General features: G+C 42.4%; 2 protein-coding genes across 6 annotated transcripts in view; both read left to right on the top strand.

Moving 5' to 3' along the window:
• The first annotated feature begins 527 nt into the window (after positions 1-527).
• kansl3 (KAT8 regulatory NSL complex subunit 3) lies at positions 528-10,527 on the top strand. 4 transcript variants are annotated; one of them, XM_046387148.1, is made up of 20 exons: positions 528-724; positions 1,635-1,908; positions 2,089-2,259; positions 2,359-2,449; positions 3,499-3,684; positions 3,808-3,936; positions 4,047-4,163; positions 4,246-4,344; positions 4,783-4,854; positions 4,960-5,034; positions 5,143-5,300; positions 5,387-5,450; positions 5,584-5,772; positions 6,540-6,696; positions 7,042-7,119; positions 7,395-7,574; positions 8,051-8,138; positions 8,357-8,484; positions 8,889-8,995; positions 9,670-10,527. In XM_046387148.1, exons 2-20 carry the CDS (start codon positions 1,697-1,699, stop codon positions 9,904-9,906), a joined length of 2,538 nt encoding a protein of 845 aa, XP_046243104.1. In that variant the 5' UTR covers positions 528-724; positions 1,635-1,696; the 3' UTR covers positions 9,907-10,527. The 4 variants fall into 4 exon arrangements, with proteins under 4 accessions (XP_046243104.1, XP_046243106.1, XP_046243105.1 ...); XM_046387150.1 differs by having other exon boundaries at positions 8,398-8,484; positions 9,670-9,805; XM_046387149.1 differs by lacking the exon at positions 7,042-7,119.
• Positions 10,528-14,440: 3,913 nt separating this feature from the next.
• Positions 14,441-21,083, top strand: part of bmp1a (bone morphogenetic protein 1a) — a 31,317-nt gene continuing 24,674 nt past the window's right edge. The window contains exon 1 of one of the 2 annotated variants that reach the window (XM_046387136.1): positions 14,441-14,650. In XM_046387136.1, coding sequence (XP_046243092.1) covers positions 14,506-14,650 — 145 coding nt within the window. In that variant the 5' untranslated portion in view covers positions 14,441-14,505. The remainder of the gene's footprint in view (positions 14,651-21,083) is intronic. The other variant, XM_046387137.1, reaches the window with a different exon arrangement.

Raw genomic sequence — 21,083 nt, 5'->3', positions numbered from 1 at the left:
TTTTGTTTTATTTTTTTATTTTGTTTATCCTCTGAAAACACATGAACAGCTACCATCAAACAACTTCATAACTCATCCATTTTAAAACTCACCATGATGGCCTTTTCAGTTTGCAGGGTGTTTTAGTAAAAGGTTCAAATATACTGTGTTTCTAATGAAGGACGCTGTCCTTTAAAGTGTGTCAGCAAGGACCTTTGGAATTGAATAAGGGGAGGGTACAGGTGGTCATTTTACCAAAAAAGGTCACCACCAGTTGAATTTGTGTTTTCAGAAAAAGAACGTAAAACAGTCAGTTTTAAGATTTGACAAAATGTTGGTCTAGTTTCTCTGTCTACAAAAAGGAACTAAGTATTTCAATAACTTTTAAAAGAACATTTACATTTTTCATTAAAACAGCAAACCACTGAATGAAAGAGTGATCCACACTCTGCTGTAATCCAGTCCATGTTTTGCGTCACTCACCGACGCGCCATAATCGAGGTTGCCAGTTCGGTTGAAAGGTAACCCCGATTGTCCTGCCTGTTTTGATTTTCGCTAAAAAGGGGGATGCGGGTCTAGCCTGGCAACAAATCATACAACAAAAGGAAGTGAGGCGTTTACGTACTACATATTTGTGTTTATATAACCTCAAGAACTCCCCCAGAAAAACGTTTTACTGAGGTCACATTTGGACCAAATGAAGAATTGAAGTTGTTAGGACAATCATGGAGTGAAAAGCAAGAAGGTGAGCGACGTAACACAGCGATAGCGCCTTTCGGTTAGCCTTTAGCTTGCTATGCTAACGTTAGCATGCTAGGCCAGCCCATAGCCGTCACTCCTTTTATATGGCCATAACATGAACGATAGATATTAAGTAAACAAGTTATTATATGTAACCTATGTTTTTGGTTCAGTAGTTTTATTCAACCCAACACAGATCAATTATATGTGCTTACAGTATCCATTAACGCTCATGGTGGACAAAGCACCTGCATGTTTGAACGTCAGATTATGCGAGAGCTGTAAAAAAACAAAAAACATTTATCTTATCTGTCATTCTTCCGGTTATTTTCCCGATTAGTTGTTTAGTATACAAAATTCTACAAAGTAGTAAGCAATTTGAACATACCAATATCCAAAGATATGCTATTTACTGTTGTGGAAATTAGTAAACCAGCATATGTTTACAGAAGCTGGAAACTGTAATTTTTGGACATTTGTTCCTGTAAACAATTATGTAAATGGTTATTAGATATAGAAATTGTTGCCAACAATAATTTCCGTGCAACAGCATCACATTACGTTGCTGCTTTGCATTGCATTGTTTTGTAATTTCAGGAGATCTGCTGTGATTCTACAGGATATTTTCATAAAGTCAGGGTAAAATTCATATATATTTTAAAATTATCAAAAGCAAGCCCAAGTTGGGACGATTAACTCGAGCTTGACGGAGAGCAATCAAATTATATTCTACACATGTTGTCACAGGTTGTGTAGGTTGTGTTACTTTGGGACTGTTCCCCAAGGTAACTGTTCATCATGTGTAAAATCAGTGGAGTATCCCTTTAAGATAAAGTTTCCTTTTTGGAAAGAAAAGGAAGGAATTTGTTTTTTCAGCCTATCTCAAATGTTCCATTTTGCCTCTTCTTCACCAGTTGGTCTGAATTCACACGAGTTGTTTAGGCCTTTCCAGGGCCCTTTGGGGCCCAGGAAGAGGATGCATCGTGGTGGGGATAAGGACTTCCAGATATCAGCACGAAAGATGGGCACATCTTTGCTTTTTCAACTGTCAGCTCATGAAAGAGAGTTGGATTTGGTATTTCTGGACCACAGCTATGCCAAACCATGGAATGCCCACCCAGATGCCAGCAGCGCCCGCCCCACAAGGACGCTGTTTGTTACCCCTCGTCGCCAGCCTGAAGCTTTGTTGTGAGTCAAAAAGCTCTTTAGAGTAATTTGTAACTGATTTAGATATCCCACCATATTTTTGGATTGCCATCAGTCTCCCACTCTGTTTCTTAGATCTAGTAAAATGCCCCTCCCCTTAGATTGTTCAGTAAACAAATTCTATGTCTTCCAGTAACTTGATTTTCTTGTCTTTGTCTCCAGAGACTCTGATTCTTTAATAGATGTGGAAACGGTCATACCAACACCCGCTCCTCTGTATGATAATCAGAAAGCTCTCAATGTGATGAAGGAGTGTGAGCGGCATGTTTTATTTGCTCGCACGGTTGCCGAGAGCCCCCCGCCCCCTGATGACTGGGAGGAACACTTAAACAAGTAATCAAACATCTGGCACAGTCCACTGTTCTATTCATTTGTTGTTTTACTCTATATTGAAAGTGTCTCAGTCTCAACATAGTCATTATTCTTTTTCAGGACTGGATGGTCAGTGGCCCAGAACAAACTGTTCAATAAAGTCCTCAAAGCTCTTCAAGCTGAAAGACTAGCTCGTCTGGCCAATGAAAATGCAAGTGTTGCTCATTTTATCTGATTCTGTTCTCTAGAGTTTTAAGACATTGTGAAAGTTCTTCAGCACCTGTTCTGTATGCAAGTTATGCAACAATGTATATGTTTTCTCATTTATTCAATAACATGGACATAAACAATTACTTTTTGGAGTATTTATATAGCCTACATTACTGCTCTATTGAATTGTCATTATGGATTTCATACATCTTACACCCAACAAGTCATTGCATATTTCAAAAGCTGGTGCAAATCAGTGTACTCTGTTGGGCATTAACATCATTTTGTAAGCCAGTACAGTGCGTTTTTGACACTAGAAGCACTGTTTTGGTGTTTGGTCTTGTGACAAACCTCCATTTTTGTTAGATAGATAGATACTTTATTGATCCCGAGGGAAATTCAGGTTGCATATAATAATAATTTAACCAGTGATGGGAGAGAGCATGAACTCATGGTGCATATTAATATCTCAATACTGTATTCAGCCATCTTATAATCATCATTTAATTTCCATGTCACTGCTATGATGTTAATGATATTAAATCCTGTTCGTGAGATGCCTGATCATGAAAATATTGGACCTTACATTCATAAAGAATGCTGTGACACACAAATTAATTTTATCACTGTCATAGCAACTGTTTACTTGAACTGGAGAATCTGTATTTTTAACTTAAAACTTATTACATGGATTTATTTAATGGCTGTAGTAATGTGAAGTTAAGGTAATCACTGGTAAGGAAAATGACTGAAACATTTTTCTTTAAGCCATTTTCCTCGCTGATACAGAATAATAACAACATTGGGTGATGATTGGTGTGACACTACATGACCACATTAGAAACATTCTGAGTGTTGATAGTCCTTGGGTAGGGAAGAAAAGTAAACAAGATGGTGCTGCCTTCCCGCCCCTGCTCTCTTGAACGAAGAGCTTTGGGTTCTGCTGTTGTGTTGCTGTGATACAGACTACAGATTAAATTACAGCATATTTTTTAATTATTTGGTTATTAAATTATTGAAAACTTACAACTTATCTTCTGTTTCCCTTAGGCGTCCAATGAGCCAATTTTGCGGAGGATAGCTGTGGACAAGTGTGCCAGGAAGGTGCGGAATGCATTAGCCAGCGTGAACTGGGACACCAAACTGACGCAGTGGTTGCACACCATTATGATTGAATCTTTAAGCCTTGCCATGCTTGCCGCTTACCTGGATGTGCTACAGACTCTCAAAAGCAAGGTATGAGGCTTACAATTGAATGAAGAGTAAGAGTTCATCTGTATCTCCTGTCAGGTGTCTGCTCACGTATCTGTAAGATCTGGGATTCTCGACTCATTTCTTTTCCTTTTTGTGTCTTGGAAGTTGCCCCTGCTGATTGACAGAATGTTGCTGACTTCAACAAAGACTGGTGCTCCAAGTGCAGAGGCTCTGTCGCTGTTACTGAAACGACCCTGGGACCCAGCTGTTGGAGTCCTGTCCCAAAACAAACCGGTAACACTTAACCTCCCTCAGTCTGTACAAGAAACCATTTTCTGTGCAGGTTTTTTTTCTACATGATTTGTAGCAGTTAGAGGCTGGACCTTTGCCTGTTTTCTTTTCAGAGCAAGCTTCCTGGGTCACCACTCATCCTGATTGCACCATCAAGCCCAACCAATCCTGCCCTCTCTACCTCACGGCGAATGAGATTCTGGCAGTCGCAGCTCTCCTGTTTGGGAAAGGTCTTAAGTCTCACTCAGTTAAACCTGTATGTTTTTGCAAGAATTTGGGCTTTTATTAAGCTCAGATGTTTGTTTTTGTCAGGTCATCCCTGTGCACACTCATGTGAACAGCAGCGCGAATATTGGGATCACACAGTGCCTCGAACACATGTTGGGCACTGTCAGAGCCAAGGTCATGGAGGTAGGATGTGCTAATTGGAATAATGTTGTTAAATTCATGTTGTTGAGTGAACTTTTTTTGTTTTTAATATGCACATATTAAATACCATTTATTGCATGAAGATAACCACCAACAGCTGTGCTAAACTTGAAGTTATAATTTTAGATTTGTGATGACACCCTTTGTGGCCTCAACAGCAGTTTTTGTGTTTGTCAGGTTGACCTCAGTCTGAAGCCACTGTTGGAGCATATTCATTTCTTTAATATGTCAAGTTCTTACCCAATTGCAATATACTTTATTATTCGTTTGTATTATAAACAGGCAGTACCCATGTGTTGAAGTTCAGGCAAAATGGAAAAAATAGAACTGTGTAGAATATGGATTCTCTATTTTATTTTTGGTTTGGCACATGACGTCTCTGCAGCTGTTTTGATTATGTCTTATCAATTTAACCACCAGGTTCACAGTCACTTTCCTCATAAACCCATCATTCTGGTCGGCTGGAACACTGGTGCTCTCATCGCTTGTCACGTAAGACTTCTTATAACATATCACAGTGACATGTGGGGGTATATGCTTTTTACACCTGAAAAAATGCAACTGATTTGCTAATTAATACTGATTTACTAATTACAGGTATCCCTTATGGAGTATCTGACTGCTGTGGTTTGTCTTGGCTTTCCCCTGCTAACAGTCAATGGGCCAAGAGGGGTAGGAACTGAGGCATTATCTGCCAGTTATACACTTGTCCATTTTTATGTGAATACTTTGGCTTCAAGTCGGTAGCCGTGTTGAATTTTAATGTGTTGATGATTTCAGGATGTTGATGACCCGTTGCTGGACATGAAGACTCCAGTGTTGTTCGTGGTTGGCCAGAATGCTTTGCAGTGTAGCATAGAAGGCATGGAGGAGTTCAGAGAGAAACTGAGAGCAGACAACAGCATGGTGATGGTGGGCGGAGCCGACGACAACCTTAGGTCAGTCACAACCTCTGAACAGCTGAGTATACAGAGTCTAATGTCCTTCAGTAGTAATAGTAATACCAAATGGTTTCCCGCCACAGAATCAGTTCAGCAAAGATGAAATCAGAGGGACTGACACAGACCATGGTGGACCGCTGCATTCAGGTTGGTCCTTGTAAATGTACAGGTTCAAATTCAACAATTTTCTTGGAAGAGTTTCTGTTCTTCAGCAGTTTCTTTTTGAGTTGAATATGCCTGCGCCTTACCTTTTTTTTTTCCCTTCATCACTGTGTTGCAGGATGAGATAGCTGACTTCTTGTCAGGCGTCCTCACACGAGCAGAGGGCCACAGCCATGGCTCAGGGGAGATGAGAGACCTGGACACGGAGAAGAAGAAAAGGCCTCGACGGGAGCTTCCCTTTGACATGGAGAGAGGACGACCTTCCTCCCCTGCACTTAGAGTTCCCATCTCACCATCGGGTTCAGAAGTCAGTAGCTTCAGTTTCCAACATTTTTCAAAGTGTAACCCATGTATGTGAACCACCAAGGCTGCACCTGGTTATTAATTTGAATACTTTAGATAATACTTAAACATATTTCTACAGGGAACAATAATTGAATAATTAATATTCGCAACATAACTAATTGTCTTATATCTCCCAAACTGAGGAACTTTCAGAGTAGCTGTCGAATAAAAGTGATGGAAAATACTGTTGGTGTTTTGAAAGTCATTGTGTTCCTCAAAATGAACTAAGTTTTTTTTTTCCCACATTTCCTCTTTTTTGCTGATCTGCCAGATAATGTGAAATTGTAATCTGCCAGACAGCACAGTGTTGAAGGTGGCAGTTTTTATGACAGGTTTTCACACCCGTCACTCGCTAGAGTTATAGGATTTAGGATTAACATCTGCAGAGTGGTCAGAAAAACTTCCTGGCTTTGATACCTGTCTGCCATACCAACTCTTTATCTCGGAAAGTGTCTCAGAAACACTGGAAAGTGACTTATATAAGAAAGTGGGAAATTCAGTTACTTTTGTTTTTATACGACTCTGTTGGTGCATCTTTGGTTCACTGTGCAGTCATACTAATAATGTAATGTGTTCTGGTTTTTATTCATAATATCTAACATTTTCTAAAGTGCATTTGAGCAGATTCAATACAGACTTCGTTTAGGCTGGCTGCAGTCTACATGTTCAGTGATTGACGCTCATGAATTGTTACTCATCAGTTGTTTCTCCTTTTCACTGTGTCTCCAGGATCTGTCCAGTGTTTGTAGCAGCCCCACTTCAAGTCCCAAACCCAAGACGTCCGGTCTGTCCCCAGCACAGAAGTCCAGCCTGATCACAGCCACGCAGCTCCTCAAGACACACATGCAGCGCTCTGGCACAGTACTCACTCACAAACAAGCTCAAGGTCAGTTTGCCACCACGCTCGACTCTGTGTGTGTTCACCTGCACATGGCCGTTGACCCTGGTACCTGAGCACACACTGCTTTCACATTCGACCCACTTGTTTATATAAACTTGTTACAATGAGTCATTCACCTCAACTTCTGCTGAATTTTGCACAAAATAGCTGTGCCAGCTGGGCAGACGGGTGGCATGGGAGATGTGAAACTGAATGATATATTTCTTAAGACATTATCACGTCACGACATCTGATGGGGCAAGATGGAACGTGACTGAAATACTCTTCTCTCATCTTCTCTCTTCTCTTCCTACAACTTTCCTTTCTGGCTTTTTTTCCAATTCATTCCAGCTCAGTTTGCTGCTTTTATGAAACAAAACATGCTTGTGAGGAAAAATCTTCCTCCTGGCACCCCTCCTTGTATTTTTGGTAAGTGTCTGTCCTTCTTCCTTTCTCTGTCCTCTGTGCCCTTTTCACTTCTTTCCTTCCCATCTCCCTAACTTTACACTGATTCTAGAGTGAAATGTTCCTCAGCACTTCTGAAAAAAAAGGATTAAATTACAGACAATAGAAAATGACTTAAACATGTTCTTCTTGAAAGCAATAGTAGGGGTTAAAGCAGGACACAATAGCCTGGCAAGTTGCCTCGGCAGTCGAGTGTATCTGTGTTTCTACATGTGTGTGTGTTTGCTTGTGTGGTGCAGTGCCAGTGACCAGTGATCAGATGGAAGGCCTGGACAGAGATGAACTGAGGCCCCATGGCAAGAGGAGGCAGACGCCTAGTCCCACGCCAAACAAAGCCTCCAAGAGAGCCAAGATCAAGGTCACCATAGTTTCCCAAAGCGACTCAGCAGGGGGCAGCATCATCCCTGCTGCACAGGAAGGTACACAATCTGACTTTATTACTTATATGAAACTCCATAAACAGTAGTTTGACATACAGTCTATATACTTTGGAGGATTCATTCTGTTTTCTTTTAGCGCTGGGAAATCTTGTCGAGACCTTTTTTGTTAGTGCAGTCAGGGTAAACGGATACTAATCTTTGTTGTCTATTGCAATGATAAAATCAGTAGTGGGCAGACTGGAGGGGAAAATCTGAAACTGAGCAGCTAACCTTTATACAGATCTCTAGATAAGAAGATAAAAATAAGAAGAAAAGCATGTCTTTGTTTGCTACAGAGTATTGTAAAGTGAAAGTAAGACTTCTGAATAACATTTTGTTCTGAAAAAGTATGGTGCCTGTAATGCATGGCTACCTGGCTATGCTTGAAGTATTTTTCTAGAAAGACAGCCATCTGAATTATCTCTGTTGTTTTCCCCCCAAGTTAAATAACCGACCATCATCCTTTTTCCATGCAGTGGGTGTTTCTGGCAAGCCTGTTACAGTGACAGTGGGACAGACTGTGGCTGGAGCCAAGGAGCTCTCTGGACTTCTTACAGGCCAGCGGTAAGCTAGCTTGCCCTGCTACAAACAGGCACATTCAGTATAGAGCGCTTAAACCCTTAATCATGCCTGCACCCACGCCCACTCCCGCCCTACAGGACAAAAGTGTGTCTGATGCAGAGGGATTGATGATTGGTGTACTCAGAGTTTGGGAATGGTGGCCGAACGGCACGTACTGGGTTAGCTCCTGAGTAGATTGGTGGTTATGTGTGTCACTGCAGGTCTGGTAGTCTCTCAGAGATGTCTGGTGCCCTGTCCCCAGGCTCCAGCTCATTCAGCAGCGTGCAGCCTTGCATGGTGTCAGGGTCCTCCGCACCAGCCCAGGCACAAGCTCCGGCTACTGCCCAAGGTATCTCTGTCCTGTCCTGCCCTGCACGCCTGTTTGCACTTTCAAACTGTGCAGCTAATCTCTGCGCAGTGGCTTCAACACACGGTGCAGCTCTAACCGCTTTGTAGAGAGAGGTTAAACTTTTGAGCGCTGGATGAGAACAGTGTGTGAGGACGGCACAAGCAAACATCATTGATCACCTCTTGCGCCATCGCTGTATGTCACTGTCCCAAACCTGACCCTTTGGACATTACGTTCATGTGCTGTGTGTGTGTGTCTGTGTGTGTGTGTGTCTGTGTCCATCTAGTTTAGGCCTGTCGGCGGGCAGTCTGTAAAACTAGGAGTTGTTGTCTTATTAGATATTTGTTATTGATTTCACCTAAATGTCAGCCCCATTGATTAACTGGCTTTGTGTTCACATCTAGCGCCTTCCGCCAGCAGTCTGCTACAAGGTCTAAGTTTCAGTCTTCAGGAGATCGTCACCAAAGCTCCTAGCTTGCCCTCCACAGCGGCCAACACAGGCAGCACCCAGGTACCTGTTGGTTACATTGCATTAAAGTTTGTACGACCACAATATTTTTTCTTGTTTTTAGTCCATTCACTAAGAAATATATATACTGGCAGCCATTTTCCAAAATATTAGATTTGCTTAATTTTGTTCTTAGTTGGCCAAAACACAAAAAACCTACCATTTCAAAAATTCTTCTGTGCTATTTAATGGAAAAAATACATTCAAGTCTGCTAATAGGATTTGTTTTCCACTGACATTACCAGATTCATGGACATACTTGCCAGCTTATTAGGGCCGTGTTGCAAAACTAATATAACAGCCTTGCAGCAAATCCTTTATTCATGAAGGTTAAAGTGTTCAGTTTTTGTTAAAACTCTTCTAAATAGCTGTCGATTCAACTTTATTTTCATTTCTGTGATTTGCGGTGCTGTTGATTTGTGGATCAGTGCACTCAGTGTTCAAAGATTTTGTCCACCCTGTTTATGTCATTGAGGGCTGACTAAATATCTCATAACTCATTTCAGTTTTATCTTGATGTACCTCATAAAATAGCATCTGAATGTCAACTGTACTTACAACAGGAAAATAAGCAGACACAAAAGATGGGATTAAGATTATCATCCTCATTCTGTTGCAGTGCACATTTATAACTGAACCTCACACTGTTTGTTTGCCTGCTTTTTCTTCACCCTCAGGCAGTTTGTGGCAAGCCTCAGGGTCAGGTCCTGAGCTCCGTGGGTACCAGCAGCAGTACTCTGCTCCGGGCGGTGCCTGTGGTCACCACGGGAGGAGTGGCTAAAACCACCGCTATCCACCAGCTGCTCACCAACGGCGGGCTGGCTAAACTAGCCAGCAGCTTGCCCGGCTTGGCTCACATCACCAATCAGACCGCTGGTATGTCTCGAACAGCCAAAACACGACGGCCACGTTGAATGGCCAGGGTTCATTCATCCATTGTTTTGGAAACAGTAGATCAGGATGTCTGTAGGCCAGGGAGGACTGCCGCCGTAGAGGACCGTAGAGGAAAGCTCTGTCGACATGCGTGATAGTTTGCCTGGAAGAACCCGACTGTGATGCAGCTATACGGCATCAGAGGGCACATAGACGTACGACATGTTTTGTTTTCATGTTCAGAAAGAGCCATATGGGAATTATATGGTCAAAAAACACACCTTTTGCTTGACACATAATGTTTATGTAGAAATGGATGCATTGTAAAATATAAATGTGTGAAACCCTTTAAAGCGCAACAATTGTGAAGTAATTTAAAATCAGTGTTGGTAAGGTTGACCAAATTTAATAAGATTCCCCAAAAGTTCAGTCCACACTGCTTCTGTATGTCAGATTTGTTTATTAGCGTCATTTCATGTTTGTTTTTATTTTGTTTGCCTCTTTGTGTAGCAACATTTTGTACAACGCTTTCATTAAATCACCTGCTAATAATATCCATAAGTGTGAATGCTGAACTTTCACAGAGATGTGTTGGAAAACAATAAAGCACATGGCATTTCCCAAGCTTCTTGTTGGTACAATAAAGACTGGAATCAAACTCATGTTTTCATTGCTCCTGTTTTTTTTTTCTTTTTGTGTCAGTCAGTTGTATTTCTCACCCCTCTCACTGAACCAAAACCCCAAATTTTGCTTTTTGCTTTTACTTCTCATTTTGTTCATTGTCAAACACGCTGCTGTTGTTTTAATTTGCAAGCCAAACCACAGAGCAAGACGGTCATTCTGATGACTTTCATCGCTTCAATTTGACAGATTTTGTGGCAGGCGTCAAATGCTCAAGTTGGAGTTTAGCGCATGTGAAGCCTTTAGTGCTGAGCAGTTTTGTTTGTGTGTCAGTAGGGCAGAAAGCCCCCACTTCGATAACGGTGACCCTTCGAGGAGCACAGCAGAGTCGAGCGGGATCTCTCAGCCAAGCTGGTGAGGTTGTAACGCTGGCTGGCACCCATGAGCCAAAGGTGTGTGTCTCATTTAACCGTGCAGCGGCTCTCGATGTGGACACGTGTTGCTTGGAGGCTCTTCATGTGTTTTCGTATCTCTGATGTGACGGCACGTGTTGGCTTCCACTTCTTGATGCATGTAACATTCTGATTTTCACACTGCCCACATTGTTATCCATACAGCCCAAGAAAATTAATCTTGTTGGGTAGCTTAAGAATATCTCCACTGCCATGGCAACGCAATGCTGTTTAAGTAATTTTGCAGACCACAATTATGTTTGTCTGGAGATAAAGCGCATTAAATAATGAATAATTATTTACTTGCCCTCAACAGTAATCCTTTTCCCGCTTTTTTTTAAGCTATTTTGTAGCCTAATGTGCATTTAAATTAAATTGACGCAATGTTTTTAAGCGTGTAAACAAAATGACACTGGTAACGGTTCTCTATTTGAAAAGAGGCTGACTGCAAGCTTCAAGTGTGAGCAGTGGCTTTTACTTTAGTTGAGTTATAGAACAGCTGTTTCCACAGATGTCCTCTTATTCTCACTCTGAAGTGTTTTGACAAATAAGTAAAACTTCAGTCGTCACACTCATGTTTTGACAAAAAGTCGTCACAGGGACTTGCAAAAAAAGAAATCTGGCACAGCTGTAGGGTGAAATAGACTTCCTCAGCGAAGTGTTATCTCAGTCAATCTAAATAGGAGACTTTGTATAAAAGGGAGCCGCACTTCTGAAAACGTTCATCTGGTATGACTGAAAATATCCTAACAGTATTGCTGAAGGTACTGTTCACACTCTAAAGTTGTTGTCAGCCAGTCCTTGTAAATGTCAAACATGTCTTTGTCTTTTAGACACTTTTAGTATAAATAGGTTTATTATTACATTTTCTGGACAGTGAGTTTATTGGTTTCACTGTGCCCTTTTACAGCAGTGAAAATCTCGGCTCCCGGTTTCCATGTGTGGATACACCTGATGTGAGCTGGTGCTGTGCCAGAGGCATCTGGGAGCCACAGCCAGCTGATGAGACTGTACCCTCCCTGCCATGACGAACACACTATCCCACAACATGCAGAACATCTGCCTCACGTCCTCCAGAGAGCTCGCCTGTCGAGATGCTTGGAGAAGGCCAGACAGTCACTGTCAGCTGTGGCTGAGCCGCGACCAAGCTTAACCTCTGTGCCCAGAAGGGAGGCACCGACTCTGCGAACAGTGCAGTGGTGGCCTTCAGTTGCTGCAGTCTGTGCTCTCTTCTTACACTTTAAACTTTAATGAGCAAATTCTGACAGCCAGCATGAACACATGTTATCCTCCAGGGAGGAAATGATATCACATGAGGAAAAATGGCAACCTTCCTGGATTGTGATAATGCCACTAACACACAGGCCGCAAAAATGTCTGTGTGCCGCTCTTGATGCTGACTGTATGCCCTCAACTCAGACGAAAAAAAGATTTTTAAAAAATGTATTTTCAGTTTAAATCCTTTTTTTCCATCCTCTATTATGGATTATACGACTGGACACGTATGATTGAAACATTATCAGGTCACAACAGGATAGCTTCATATTTGTGACTTAACTGAGTTTTAATGCTCGCCATGGATCCAATATTATTCATCACAGTAATTATAGTCGCATCATTACGGTATTACATCATAACCATTCATTCTTACCACGACAGCTTCACCGTAGGATAATAACGCCTGGCGTTGACTGGTGCACCTGTGCAATGCGCACTTTGAACAATAATCACTATGCACTCAAAAAGCTGCAATAGATTAACATGTCTGTCGATATTTATGATAAACAGTATCAATAACCTCATGTTTAATAGTCTAAATTACTGTGTACTGCAATATTCCCCATCTGCACTGTCATCGCCTCACTGTATGGACTTTTTGCTTGAAACTGCAGCAGTAAACAAAAAAAATGCCCGAGAAACTCGACTATGTTCCCTGTTTGCTAATCTAAATATTTGGTCTTGTGTGTTTTGTGTGTTCGACATTTGTGCCATCGAGCAGTCTATGAGTCTCGTCTTATTCAAAATATAATGAGTGCGCACTCATCACTCGTGCGTGATAGTTAAACTGCTGTTTACAGCGACAGCATAAATACAGCCCCCTCATCTCAGCAGACATCCTGTCTTAAATTCCACACATCGGCAGCAGTCAGATAAGATAAAGAGGAGTGTGTTTCTTCCCTCTTATATAAACCAGGCTTTGTGTGCAATAGGCAGGGACAGGATAACTGATGAACAACAGAGCGGGATATTCAAGCAATACGTGCAATCTCTCCATCCAACCTCCACAACATGTACGGAGCGAGCAAATGGGCCACGGTGCGATAGACTGACAAAGAACTGATCCTTACTTTCAGCTAAAACTTGATTAAAATCAGCTGCATAAGAGGGGAGTTATGAGGAGTGCGAGAGATGAGCGCAGACACCGCTGGGGAGATGAAGAACAGAACGAATCAGTGACATAAATGATTAATTAATGTTATAAATAAATGCAAGCTTACAGTTCAGATGAGCGGCCACTTCTGCCTGAGAATCCCATGACAAGACGATTAAATTAACAAAACTACCAATTTTTGGCCAAACTCAGGCTATCGTGACACGCACCAGCCTCGCTTGTTGTTTAGGCCTACTTTTTGACTCCGTGACTTCCTTGGTTTGCCAACAGGTGGCGCTTTGGTCACTTCAATATGCTCGTAACTCCTCGTGTGAGTATCGCAGAAAGGTCAAGCTCAGGCTGTCCGTGTGTGTGTGTGTGTGCGTGTGTGTGTGTGTGTGCGTGCGCGTGATAGAGCGAGTGGGCGTCTGGAGTCGATTGCGCACGTGTGAATAATCGTGCGTAAAGATTGCGCGCATTGCTGCTTGGATGTCTTGGTTGTTTGTGTTGTCATTAAAACACAGGAAATAAATATAAGAATAAAGGAAAAGTCAGTCAGGGGATCTGAGTGTATACGAGTTAATTGAACTGTAAAGAAAATGGAGCAGGAAATGATACGCCTCACACGTCACTGAAGTACAGTATTGAACTTTTGATTTTTACGCGTTTTTACAAAACAACATGAGAGCCACAACTGAGGTCCACTGAAGCATTTTTAATAAGCTCGTGCCCCAGGAAGCCAAACATGATCATATCTTTAGTTTGGTCGATTTAATATTGAATTATGGTAAACAGGTTAGAAAGCAGAGGTGGGCCTATGGACCACAACGTTCATTCTCCACCAAGAGGTAACAACATTACAGCCCCTCGTAGGCTCTTCAGGGGCCGACGCACAGAGGCATCGCCGAGTAAAAGGCCATCCCTACCGCCCCTGAGGAGCTGCCATATCATCAAAGTTTCTCAGGCAGTCCTCCGCACTCGCCCGCAGCTCCGGCTGGAGGAGAGAAATCACTGCCCCCAGAGCCAAGAAGACACCGGAGAGAGGCTGGATTTAAAACCCGCCCTCCGGAGGGATCTCGTTTCCCCCAAAAACCTCCCATTTCTCTCTCTCTCTCTCTCTCTCTCTCTCTCTCTCTCGTCCCTCTCTCTTCCTTTACCTTTATCCCTCGCCTTTCGCCGTTACCCCCACCACAATAATGGATCTCGCGGCGAGATGTTTGTTTCTTGTATCCTGTCTCGGCGTGATATTGGCGATCGATTTGGAGGCGATTGATCCCGGCTACTATGTGGAACCCACTGCCACATCAGAGACGATCGACTATAAGGATCCCTGTAAAGCTGGTGAGATTTTTTCCCCCTTTTCTTGTACTACGCTGTGTGATTTAGCCACCTTTTATGTGGAGGTAGAAACATGCCACGAATCTGTTTGTGGAGGCTTGCAGAGATCGGCCGGAGAAAACGCTTTTAGAGAGATGACAGTACGTGGATGTAGTTTTTGAGAGGCTTGAGGGAACATTGTGTGCATTTGTTTTGTGCTGAGTGACATAGTTTCTGCAGTTTGAAACATTTGAAGCACATTTGAACCGAGCCGTCCAGGATAACCCAGCTCGGAGAAGTGGCTGCAAGCTTTGTAGGAATGAAAATAAGAATTAAAAAATAGATAAAGAGATAAAAAAGGGGCGATGAGTGTCTGAATACGTTCCTCCAGACTTGAAAAGTTTTGGCGAAAGTGCTTTTTGAAAAGTTACAGCCTGCTGTTTGCGGCAAATCCACTTTTTTTTCTCCTTTTCTTCAAAATGTGATCATGTAGCTCCTGCGAGCTGTCTGCTGTGTGTTATTTAAAAAGCTGTTGGTGAACAAAGGAAACCTGCACTTTGATTTCTAAGACTTCTGCTCCCTTTCTGGTGCTTTTTCTTTTTGTCATTGCACAAATAGTCTTCTTCTTCTTTTTTTCCACCGGCTGTTCACACGGCCACTGAAACAAAGTGGAGGAGGGGAGAGGGGAGAGTACAGTGGAGCTAAGAAATTATGCACACATAAATCTGTTGGCTGTTGTCATATGGCTCAAGGTATAAATATGTCTGCTTCTTTTCTGCTCCAGGGAGACCTGCATATTTTCCCATTATTTGGCAAAAGCATATGTGACTTGTCATTGTAATCTTTATTTTGTGTGTGAGCGTCTATGTGTGTGTATATGTGTGTGTGTGTGTGCTGTGAACTCACTGTCTTGCCAAATCCCTTTGGGGGAGTTTGAACAGATTGTGTTTTCCATCTGGTGAAAGTATTCAGGTTACAGATACAGAGAATTGGCTTCAGTCAAAATGACCTCTAAAGTCCTGGAAGTGCTTACCGATTTTGGCATTTGAAGATTTCTGATGTGGCAGTCGGGTTGAAGGCAGAGAGTCTGAGTCTCGAACTCTCAGCTACCAGCCTGTCTGTTTTCTTCCTCCCTCTCCGACGATGGAGACTAAGTGTCGGGGGAGACGTTAAGATGGTGCTTTAGGATCGTTGTGGCTTTACAAAAACATGACAAAGGTCAGACTGCAGATGAACTGCATTCCTTATACAAGTCAGTGAAGATGCTGCTTTCCTTCGTTTGAGTCATTGAAGTGGTCACTCCAGGTTGTTTTTGCAGCACTTGTGTTTATTTACTGGACAATGGACGTGGTGTTCGGGCGATTTCATAAGACCTAAAGGTAAACTGACGCAGGGTCGATGATGCCATGTTTATATTGGAAGTGACTTTTTTTTTTTTCTGACTCTGTTTCCAAGAAATCGTTGATATTTAATAGAGACGTCTCACCGGGGGCTTTCCTGCTTATTAATCCCCACTCGTGTTTGGTGTTTGTGAGGATGTTATCATGAGTAGTAATCCAGTTTTAAGCATCATTTGAGTGGAGTGCAGTTTTGTTTATGGTTTCCTCTGGGCACGTCTGCAGACAGGTGGTTGGGAGACGATCACAAGCACAGACTCCAGCTCCTCCAACACCCACCTGCTTCTCTCCTTCCCACCAAGCAGCAAAATGTCCGAGATCTCTCAGCTCTCCCTTTTTACTTCCTACTCCTCCTCACTTACACCAGAGAAATGATTCTTCACTATAGTCAACTGCACACTAATATCGAGAACTAGTATGAATCTGAAGCTCTTGGGTTATTGATCGCCTCTTTTATTCTCTTAGTTTTCAAGCACACGACTGCACTGAGTATTTGATCGCCTTCTGCGGCTTCGAAGTCAGCATTTTTATGCCGCGCTGCTTCCGATCAGGGAAGCGCATACGGCCGTGTGAAGTTTCTGTTGCTGTGTGAGGAGTTCATCTCACGCATGTCCTCTGCGTCGCTGTTCTTCAGTGTCAGGATTTTTATTAAATGACTGAGGGATGTGCGCGTGTTGAAAGTGACTGACATCTAATGACTCTCGTTTGGGTGTTTGGAGAAAACAAGATGACTTGAATGGTCAGTTGATCATATCGGCTCACAGTCCCTCTCAGTCATCACTTAAGACCCAATAGGAGTGTGTGGCAGTGTCAATATCTGCACAGGCTCTGCACTCTGACTGTATTTTCTCATTATTTTGCTGTGTTCGTGACATTTCAGTGCAGATAGTCGTCAAATACTGACGTTTTGTGTTGGTGTAGCATCTTCCCTCCAGAATCACTTAATGGCGTTTTTACAAGCATCAACCTACGTGTTATCCTTTAATTTCCCCGGATTGTTTCAAATGCACCCAGTAAGTTTTTCATTTCTTGCCACAATGAATGTGTTCCACTCCTTCTCGGTTAATGCCTCAAACGCTCACATTTGCAGAGGATTAAATAACTCATCGCTATACCAGACATGATAGAAATGTGCATTGATTGAGGCTAGCAGTGCAATAACACTGAAGTAATGCCATCTATTTAGGAAGTTAACCAGTGGAAAATTCCTTAGTTTGCAGAACTCCAAACTTGGCAGCATCCCAGAAAGTCATTTAAGACTCTTAACAACCCACTGAGATTAGATCCACTCATTTTTGAAATGAAAAATGGATGAGAACCAGTCATGCTCATTGTCTGCTCTGCTTAGATGATAATCATGAAAACAGTGACGTGTATTGCACTCATTTAGAACACAGACTTCTTAATCTGTATAAGACTCCTGTGACTGTGCTGCCTGTCTGTGCGGTCCGTCGTCTGTCAAGCTTTGGATTTGTGCTTTTTGTTTTTGAACTCCTGTGCTGCTGTGGCCTCAGCTGCAGACGGGACAACCTGGACGCCCCCTTCTTGTCTTGTCCGCTGTTATGCAAGTGGTTTTTCTTGTCCCCCCGGGCCGCCGGCTCTCTCCTCCGACTGGCCCAGACACTTCACACAGACTGTAGGTCATTCACCTCGTGCCAAGGGAAAGCACGGCTGGAAGGCGGAGGGCAGGCCTGTCACACTGTGCCGCACCAGCCCAGGTGAGGTGAGTGCAGGCCATTCATGAGGGGGCTTGGTGGGTTATCCACAATCTTCCTGTGGCTTCTGAAGAATTTGTTGCCTCTCGACATCAGGTCTTGACCGCGATTCAATCATTCGTAATACAGCGGCTGGATTCTTTATGACATTAATGTTTCAGAGCTTTTGTTTTCTCACAAGTCTGTTTTTTTTTTTTTATTCACTCAAGTGATACTCAGTTGCTCAAAAAGTCCGTGACCTACTACAGTGTGATTACTCATCAGACAGTCACTTATGTAGCATTAGAGTTTTTAATTTGAAACTAAGCTGTAAAACAATTGGGGATCAGCCGATGTAATTTTTCAAGGCTGATAATCCAGGAGACAGATAACTGCTATTTAGAAGTATAGTAAAAGTATTTGTAGTAAAAGTGAAAATCTTAGTGTCAGAATTCAGAATAACCAGTGATGGAGTACATTTACTCAGTTTGGAGGTACTTGTATTTTACTTGAGTATTTCCATTTTCTGCTACTTCATACTTGCACTCTTAGAGACATACGAATACTAATACTGTATGTTTCACTTTTATGACATTAACTGCATAACTTTAGTTAGTATTTACTTTCCATCAGAAGAAGCAAACTTTTTAACTAATTCATTTTATCTGCAGTCAGTCTGGTACAAACTGAAAAACGCTAGAATCGTCTGCTAAGAAACGTCAACGTGATTTTTTTTTTAACGCTGAGGTTTAGATTGTGTTGACTGGCTTTTTTTTTGTTTTTTTTTTGTGAAGGGCCACTTTTCACAAAACTGTAACACTTGGTTTTATTTGTACCTCTGGAAAGATGACACTCGTAGCCCAGCTCCATCCCTCGGTCCTCAGGTGACCACGAGACGGGGCTGCTTGTTCACCTTCATGATTGGGCCTTTAAGCAACACTTAAGCAGATGCTTTTCTTTTATCATGGTATTCGGGCCGTATAGCCGAGCCCACGCTGGGTGTTTTTTTTACATTACAGGACCCCCGCCATTCCTCTCTCTGCAGGGTTCAGGTGATTAGGGAGCCAATCTATTGGCACGATCTTGGTGCGTTAGTTGGAACAATATGTTTGTTGTCAGAGCTAAGTAATAACTAATCTTGCATTACATTAATGCCAAGCCTGGATCCAAAGCCTAAGTAACAACAAATGCTTTGGGGGAGCTCATTTAAATGGCTCAAAAGGTGCCCAATTAGCCTACCACAGTGAACAGCTTAGCAGTCACTTCTTCATTATTCACAGTTTGGGTTTTTTTCTAAATAACCCATCAGTTGTAAATTGCTTTTCATTTGGAAAATTTTCTGTTCCCCCCCACCTGTAGTGAATTCTTAAGGTGTTTTCTTCAGCTTTTATTTATGGAAAGTGTTGAGGGTAGAAGATATCTTCCAGATTTAGTTCATCCACAGACCTGTTTAAACTTTGCTTTGGACATCTGTTCTAAGAAAACCTGCTCTTCCCTCACACCAGACTGCATGAGTATGTGTTAGTCTGCTGTCTGAACCAGAAATATCAAGTCTGGATGGTCAAAATAAGTTTGGTCAAAGGTGAAAATCCCTGCTGCGTGGCACTGAATTATTCATCCATGTGAGGAGCTCAAATAGTGTCTATCGTTGACATTAAAAGAGACAAATAGCTGGCGAGCTGATGAGTCATTACAGGGGGTTCGACTGGCAGTCGGGTATATCAGTAATCAGTGGCGGGGATGAGCTGGGAAATCCAATCTGCTAATGGGCTTGATGGAGTGTGAAATGTTAAAGGGGAGGCAGCCTCTTGCTGTGTGCCCTTTGCATCTGAAGCCGCTCTCATTTTGTCAATAGGACTGAAGCCGCGGTGCGGTGACAGTAGCTCAGTCTTGATCTTAGCTGTGGCTGATGAGACCTCAGGCTTTTATTGGAAAATAATTACTCAAATCTCAGGCTGTAGCTTGAGACTTTTCTAGAAATCTCTCTCCTAATTATACCTTAGTTAACTTTTAGAGCATGAGCCGAGTGCAGATAAGTAGACTTTTTTTTCCCTCTCCCACCTTGAGCTCAAATTGCAGTGTTAGGAAATGTCAAGCTAAGCATTTGCTGAAGAAATAACAGCTGGTGTTGTTTTTTTCTTTCTTTTCCTACAGAGAAGAGAGGTGCCATACTTACACGACAACAGGCCTGCGTAATACAATTCATCATTCCTTGGTTTGGTTTATGCTGCCCCCCCCCTTTTTCTTTTTGTCTCAGTCCTCATGTTACACTGACTTTGCTGTTTTCCTCCTTTTTCTCCATGCAGTGTTGGAGGGAGTGCTCTGACCAGCATGTGGCAGAAAGGGCTGGTACAGAATGAAACCTGAAAAGTGATACTTACACTGTCATTAGATGGTAATCACCTTAACGCAATACACTGTTGGCCTCTATTGGAATTCAAATGCAACGTTTGTTACCAAACACAGGCTGTGAAAGGCGGTGCCAGGGTATTGTGATGCATTCCAGCCTTACATATTGGCCGGGTTTCTCATCCCTCATCATTAGGTCTTGTATAGGGAAAGACTGCCTCTATAAGCACAGCGAGGAGTGAGCTGTGGCCTCGCAGCGGAGCAGGCCTTCTAAATATAGGCTGGCTTTAGTGTCTGTTTAGGCTTAGTATTGATGTTTGTGCAGGTTTCAGTGGCAGATGTTGTGGTCTGGTGTTCACGGAAGGAGATTTATGGGAATAGTCCTGGAGTATGTGACACCGCAGAGGTCGAGACTAGGGCATTACACGAATCAATGGGATTAATTTGATTGAGATCTCGTGTAATCTGACTGGATACGCTGATTGATGGGGGCAGTCTGAGATGAGAAGGATTATGATGGTTTAGATTAACAAAAAAAAATTAACACGAGGTGGGAGGGGAGTTGTTGTCGGACTTTATCACATATCAGATATGTTAAATCCAACATTTTATTAAAAGCGTCCTTAGTGTGTTTAATATACACACACATGGATTTGCACCTTTTGCTTTCTTTTTGTTTTCTCTGACTAAAAAGAGACACACGAACTGCAACAGCATCTAAAACTATTATCTCTTCTGCACAGTTATTAGTATTATGGCTGCAGCTGTTGTCATTTAGGTAATGAATAATGTTTGGAAAGAGATGCAGCTCTGTACTCTACGGTGATCACTTGCCATCTGCCACATTCACTGATTTTAATCTACACTACAGCACACGAGCTCTCTCTGTGTTTTTACCTCACATCATTACAGTGCTCTGTATCTAGAGGAGTTTATCACCTTTCTCCACTGGCTGTCCTCAATCCAAGCCCAGAGTTGTGTACAAAAGATTCCTAAAACCGTGTGTCTGTTGATAAT

This window comes from Scatophagus argus, chromosome 4, assembly GCF_020382885.2.
Source record: "Scatophagus argus isolate fScaArg1 chromosome 4, fScaArg1.pri, whole genome shotgun sequence".
NCBI classification, from domain to species: domain Eukaryota; kingdom Metazoa; phylum Chordata; class Actinopteri; family Scatophagidae; genus Scatophagus; species Scatophagus argus.
Note: the sequence above shows the minus strand (reverse complement) of the source record. Positions and strands in the feature narration are given on the sequence as shown.

Bases quoted from the DNA above. Each gene is read 5' to 3' on its own strand.
- kansl3 (XM_046387148.1), top strand. From the start codon at position 1,697: ATGCATCGTGGTGGGGATAAGGACTTCCAGATATCAGCACGAAAGATG. The intron at 3,685-3,807 runs GTATGAGGCTTA...GTGTCTTGGAAG, and splicing joins TACAGACTCTCAAAAGCAAG to TTGCCCCTGCTGATTGACAG. The intron at 8,996-9,669 runs GTACCTGTTGGT...CTTCACCCTCAG, and splicing joins CCAACACAGGCAGCACCCAG to GCAGTTTGTGGCAAGCCTCA.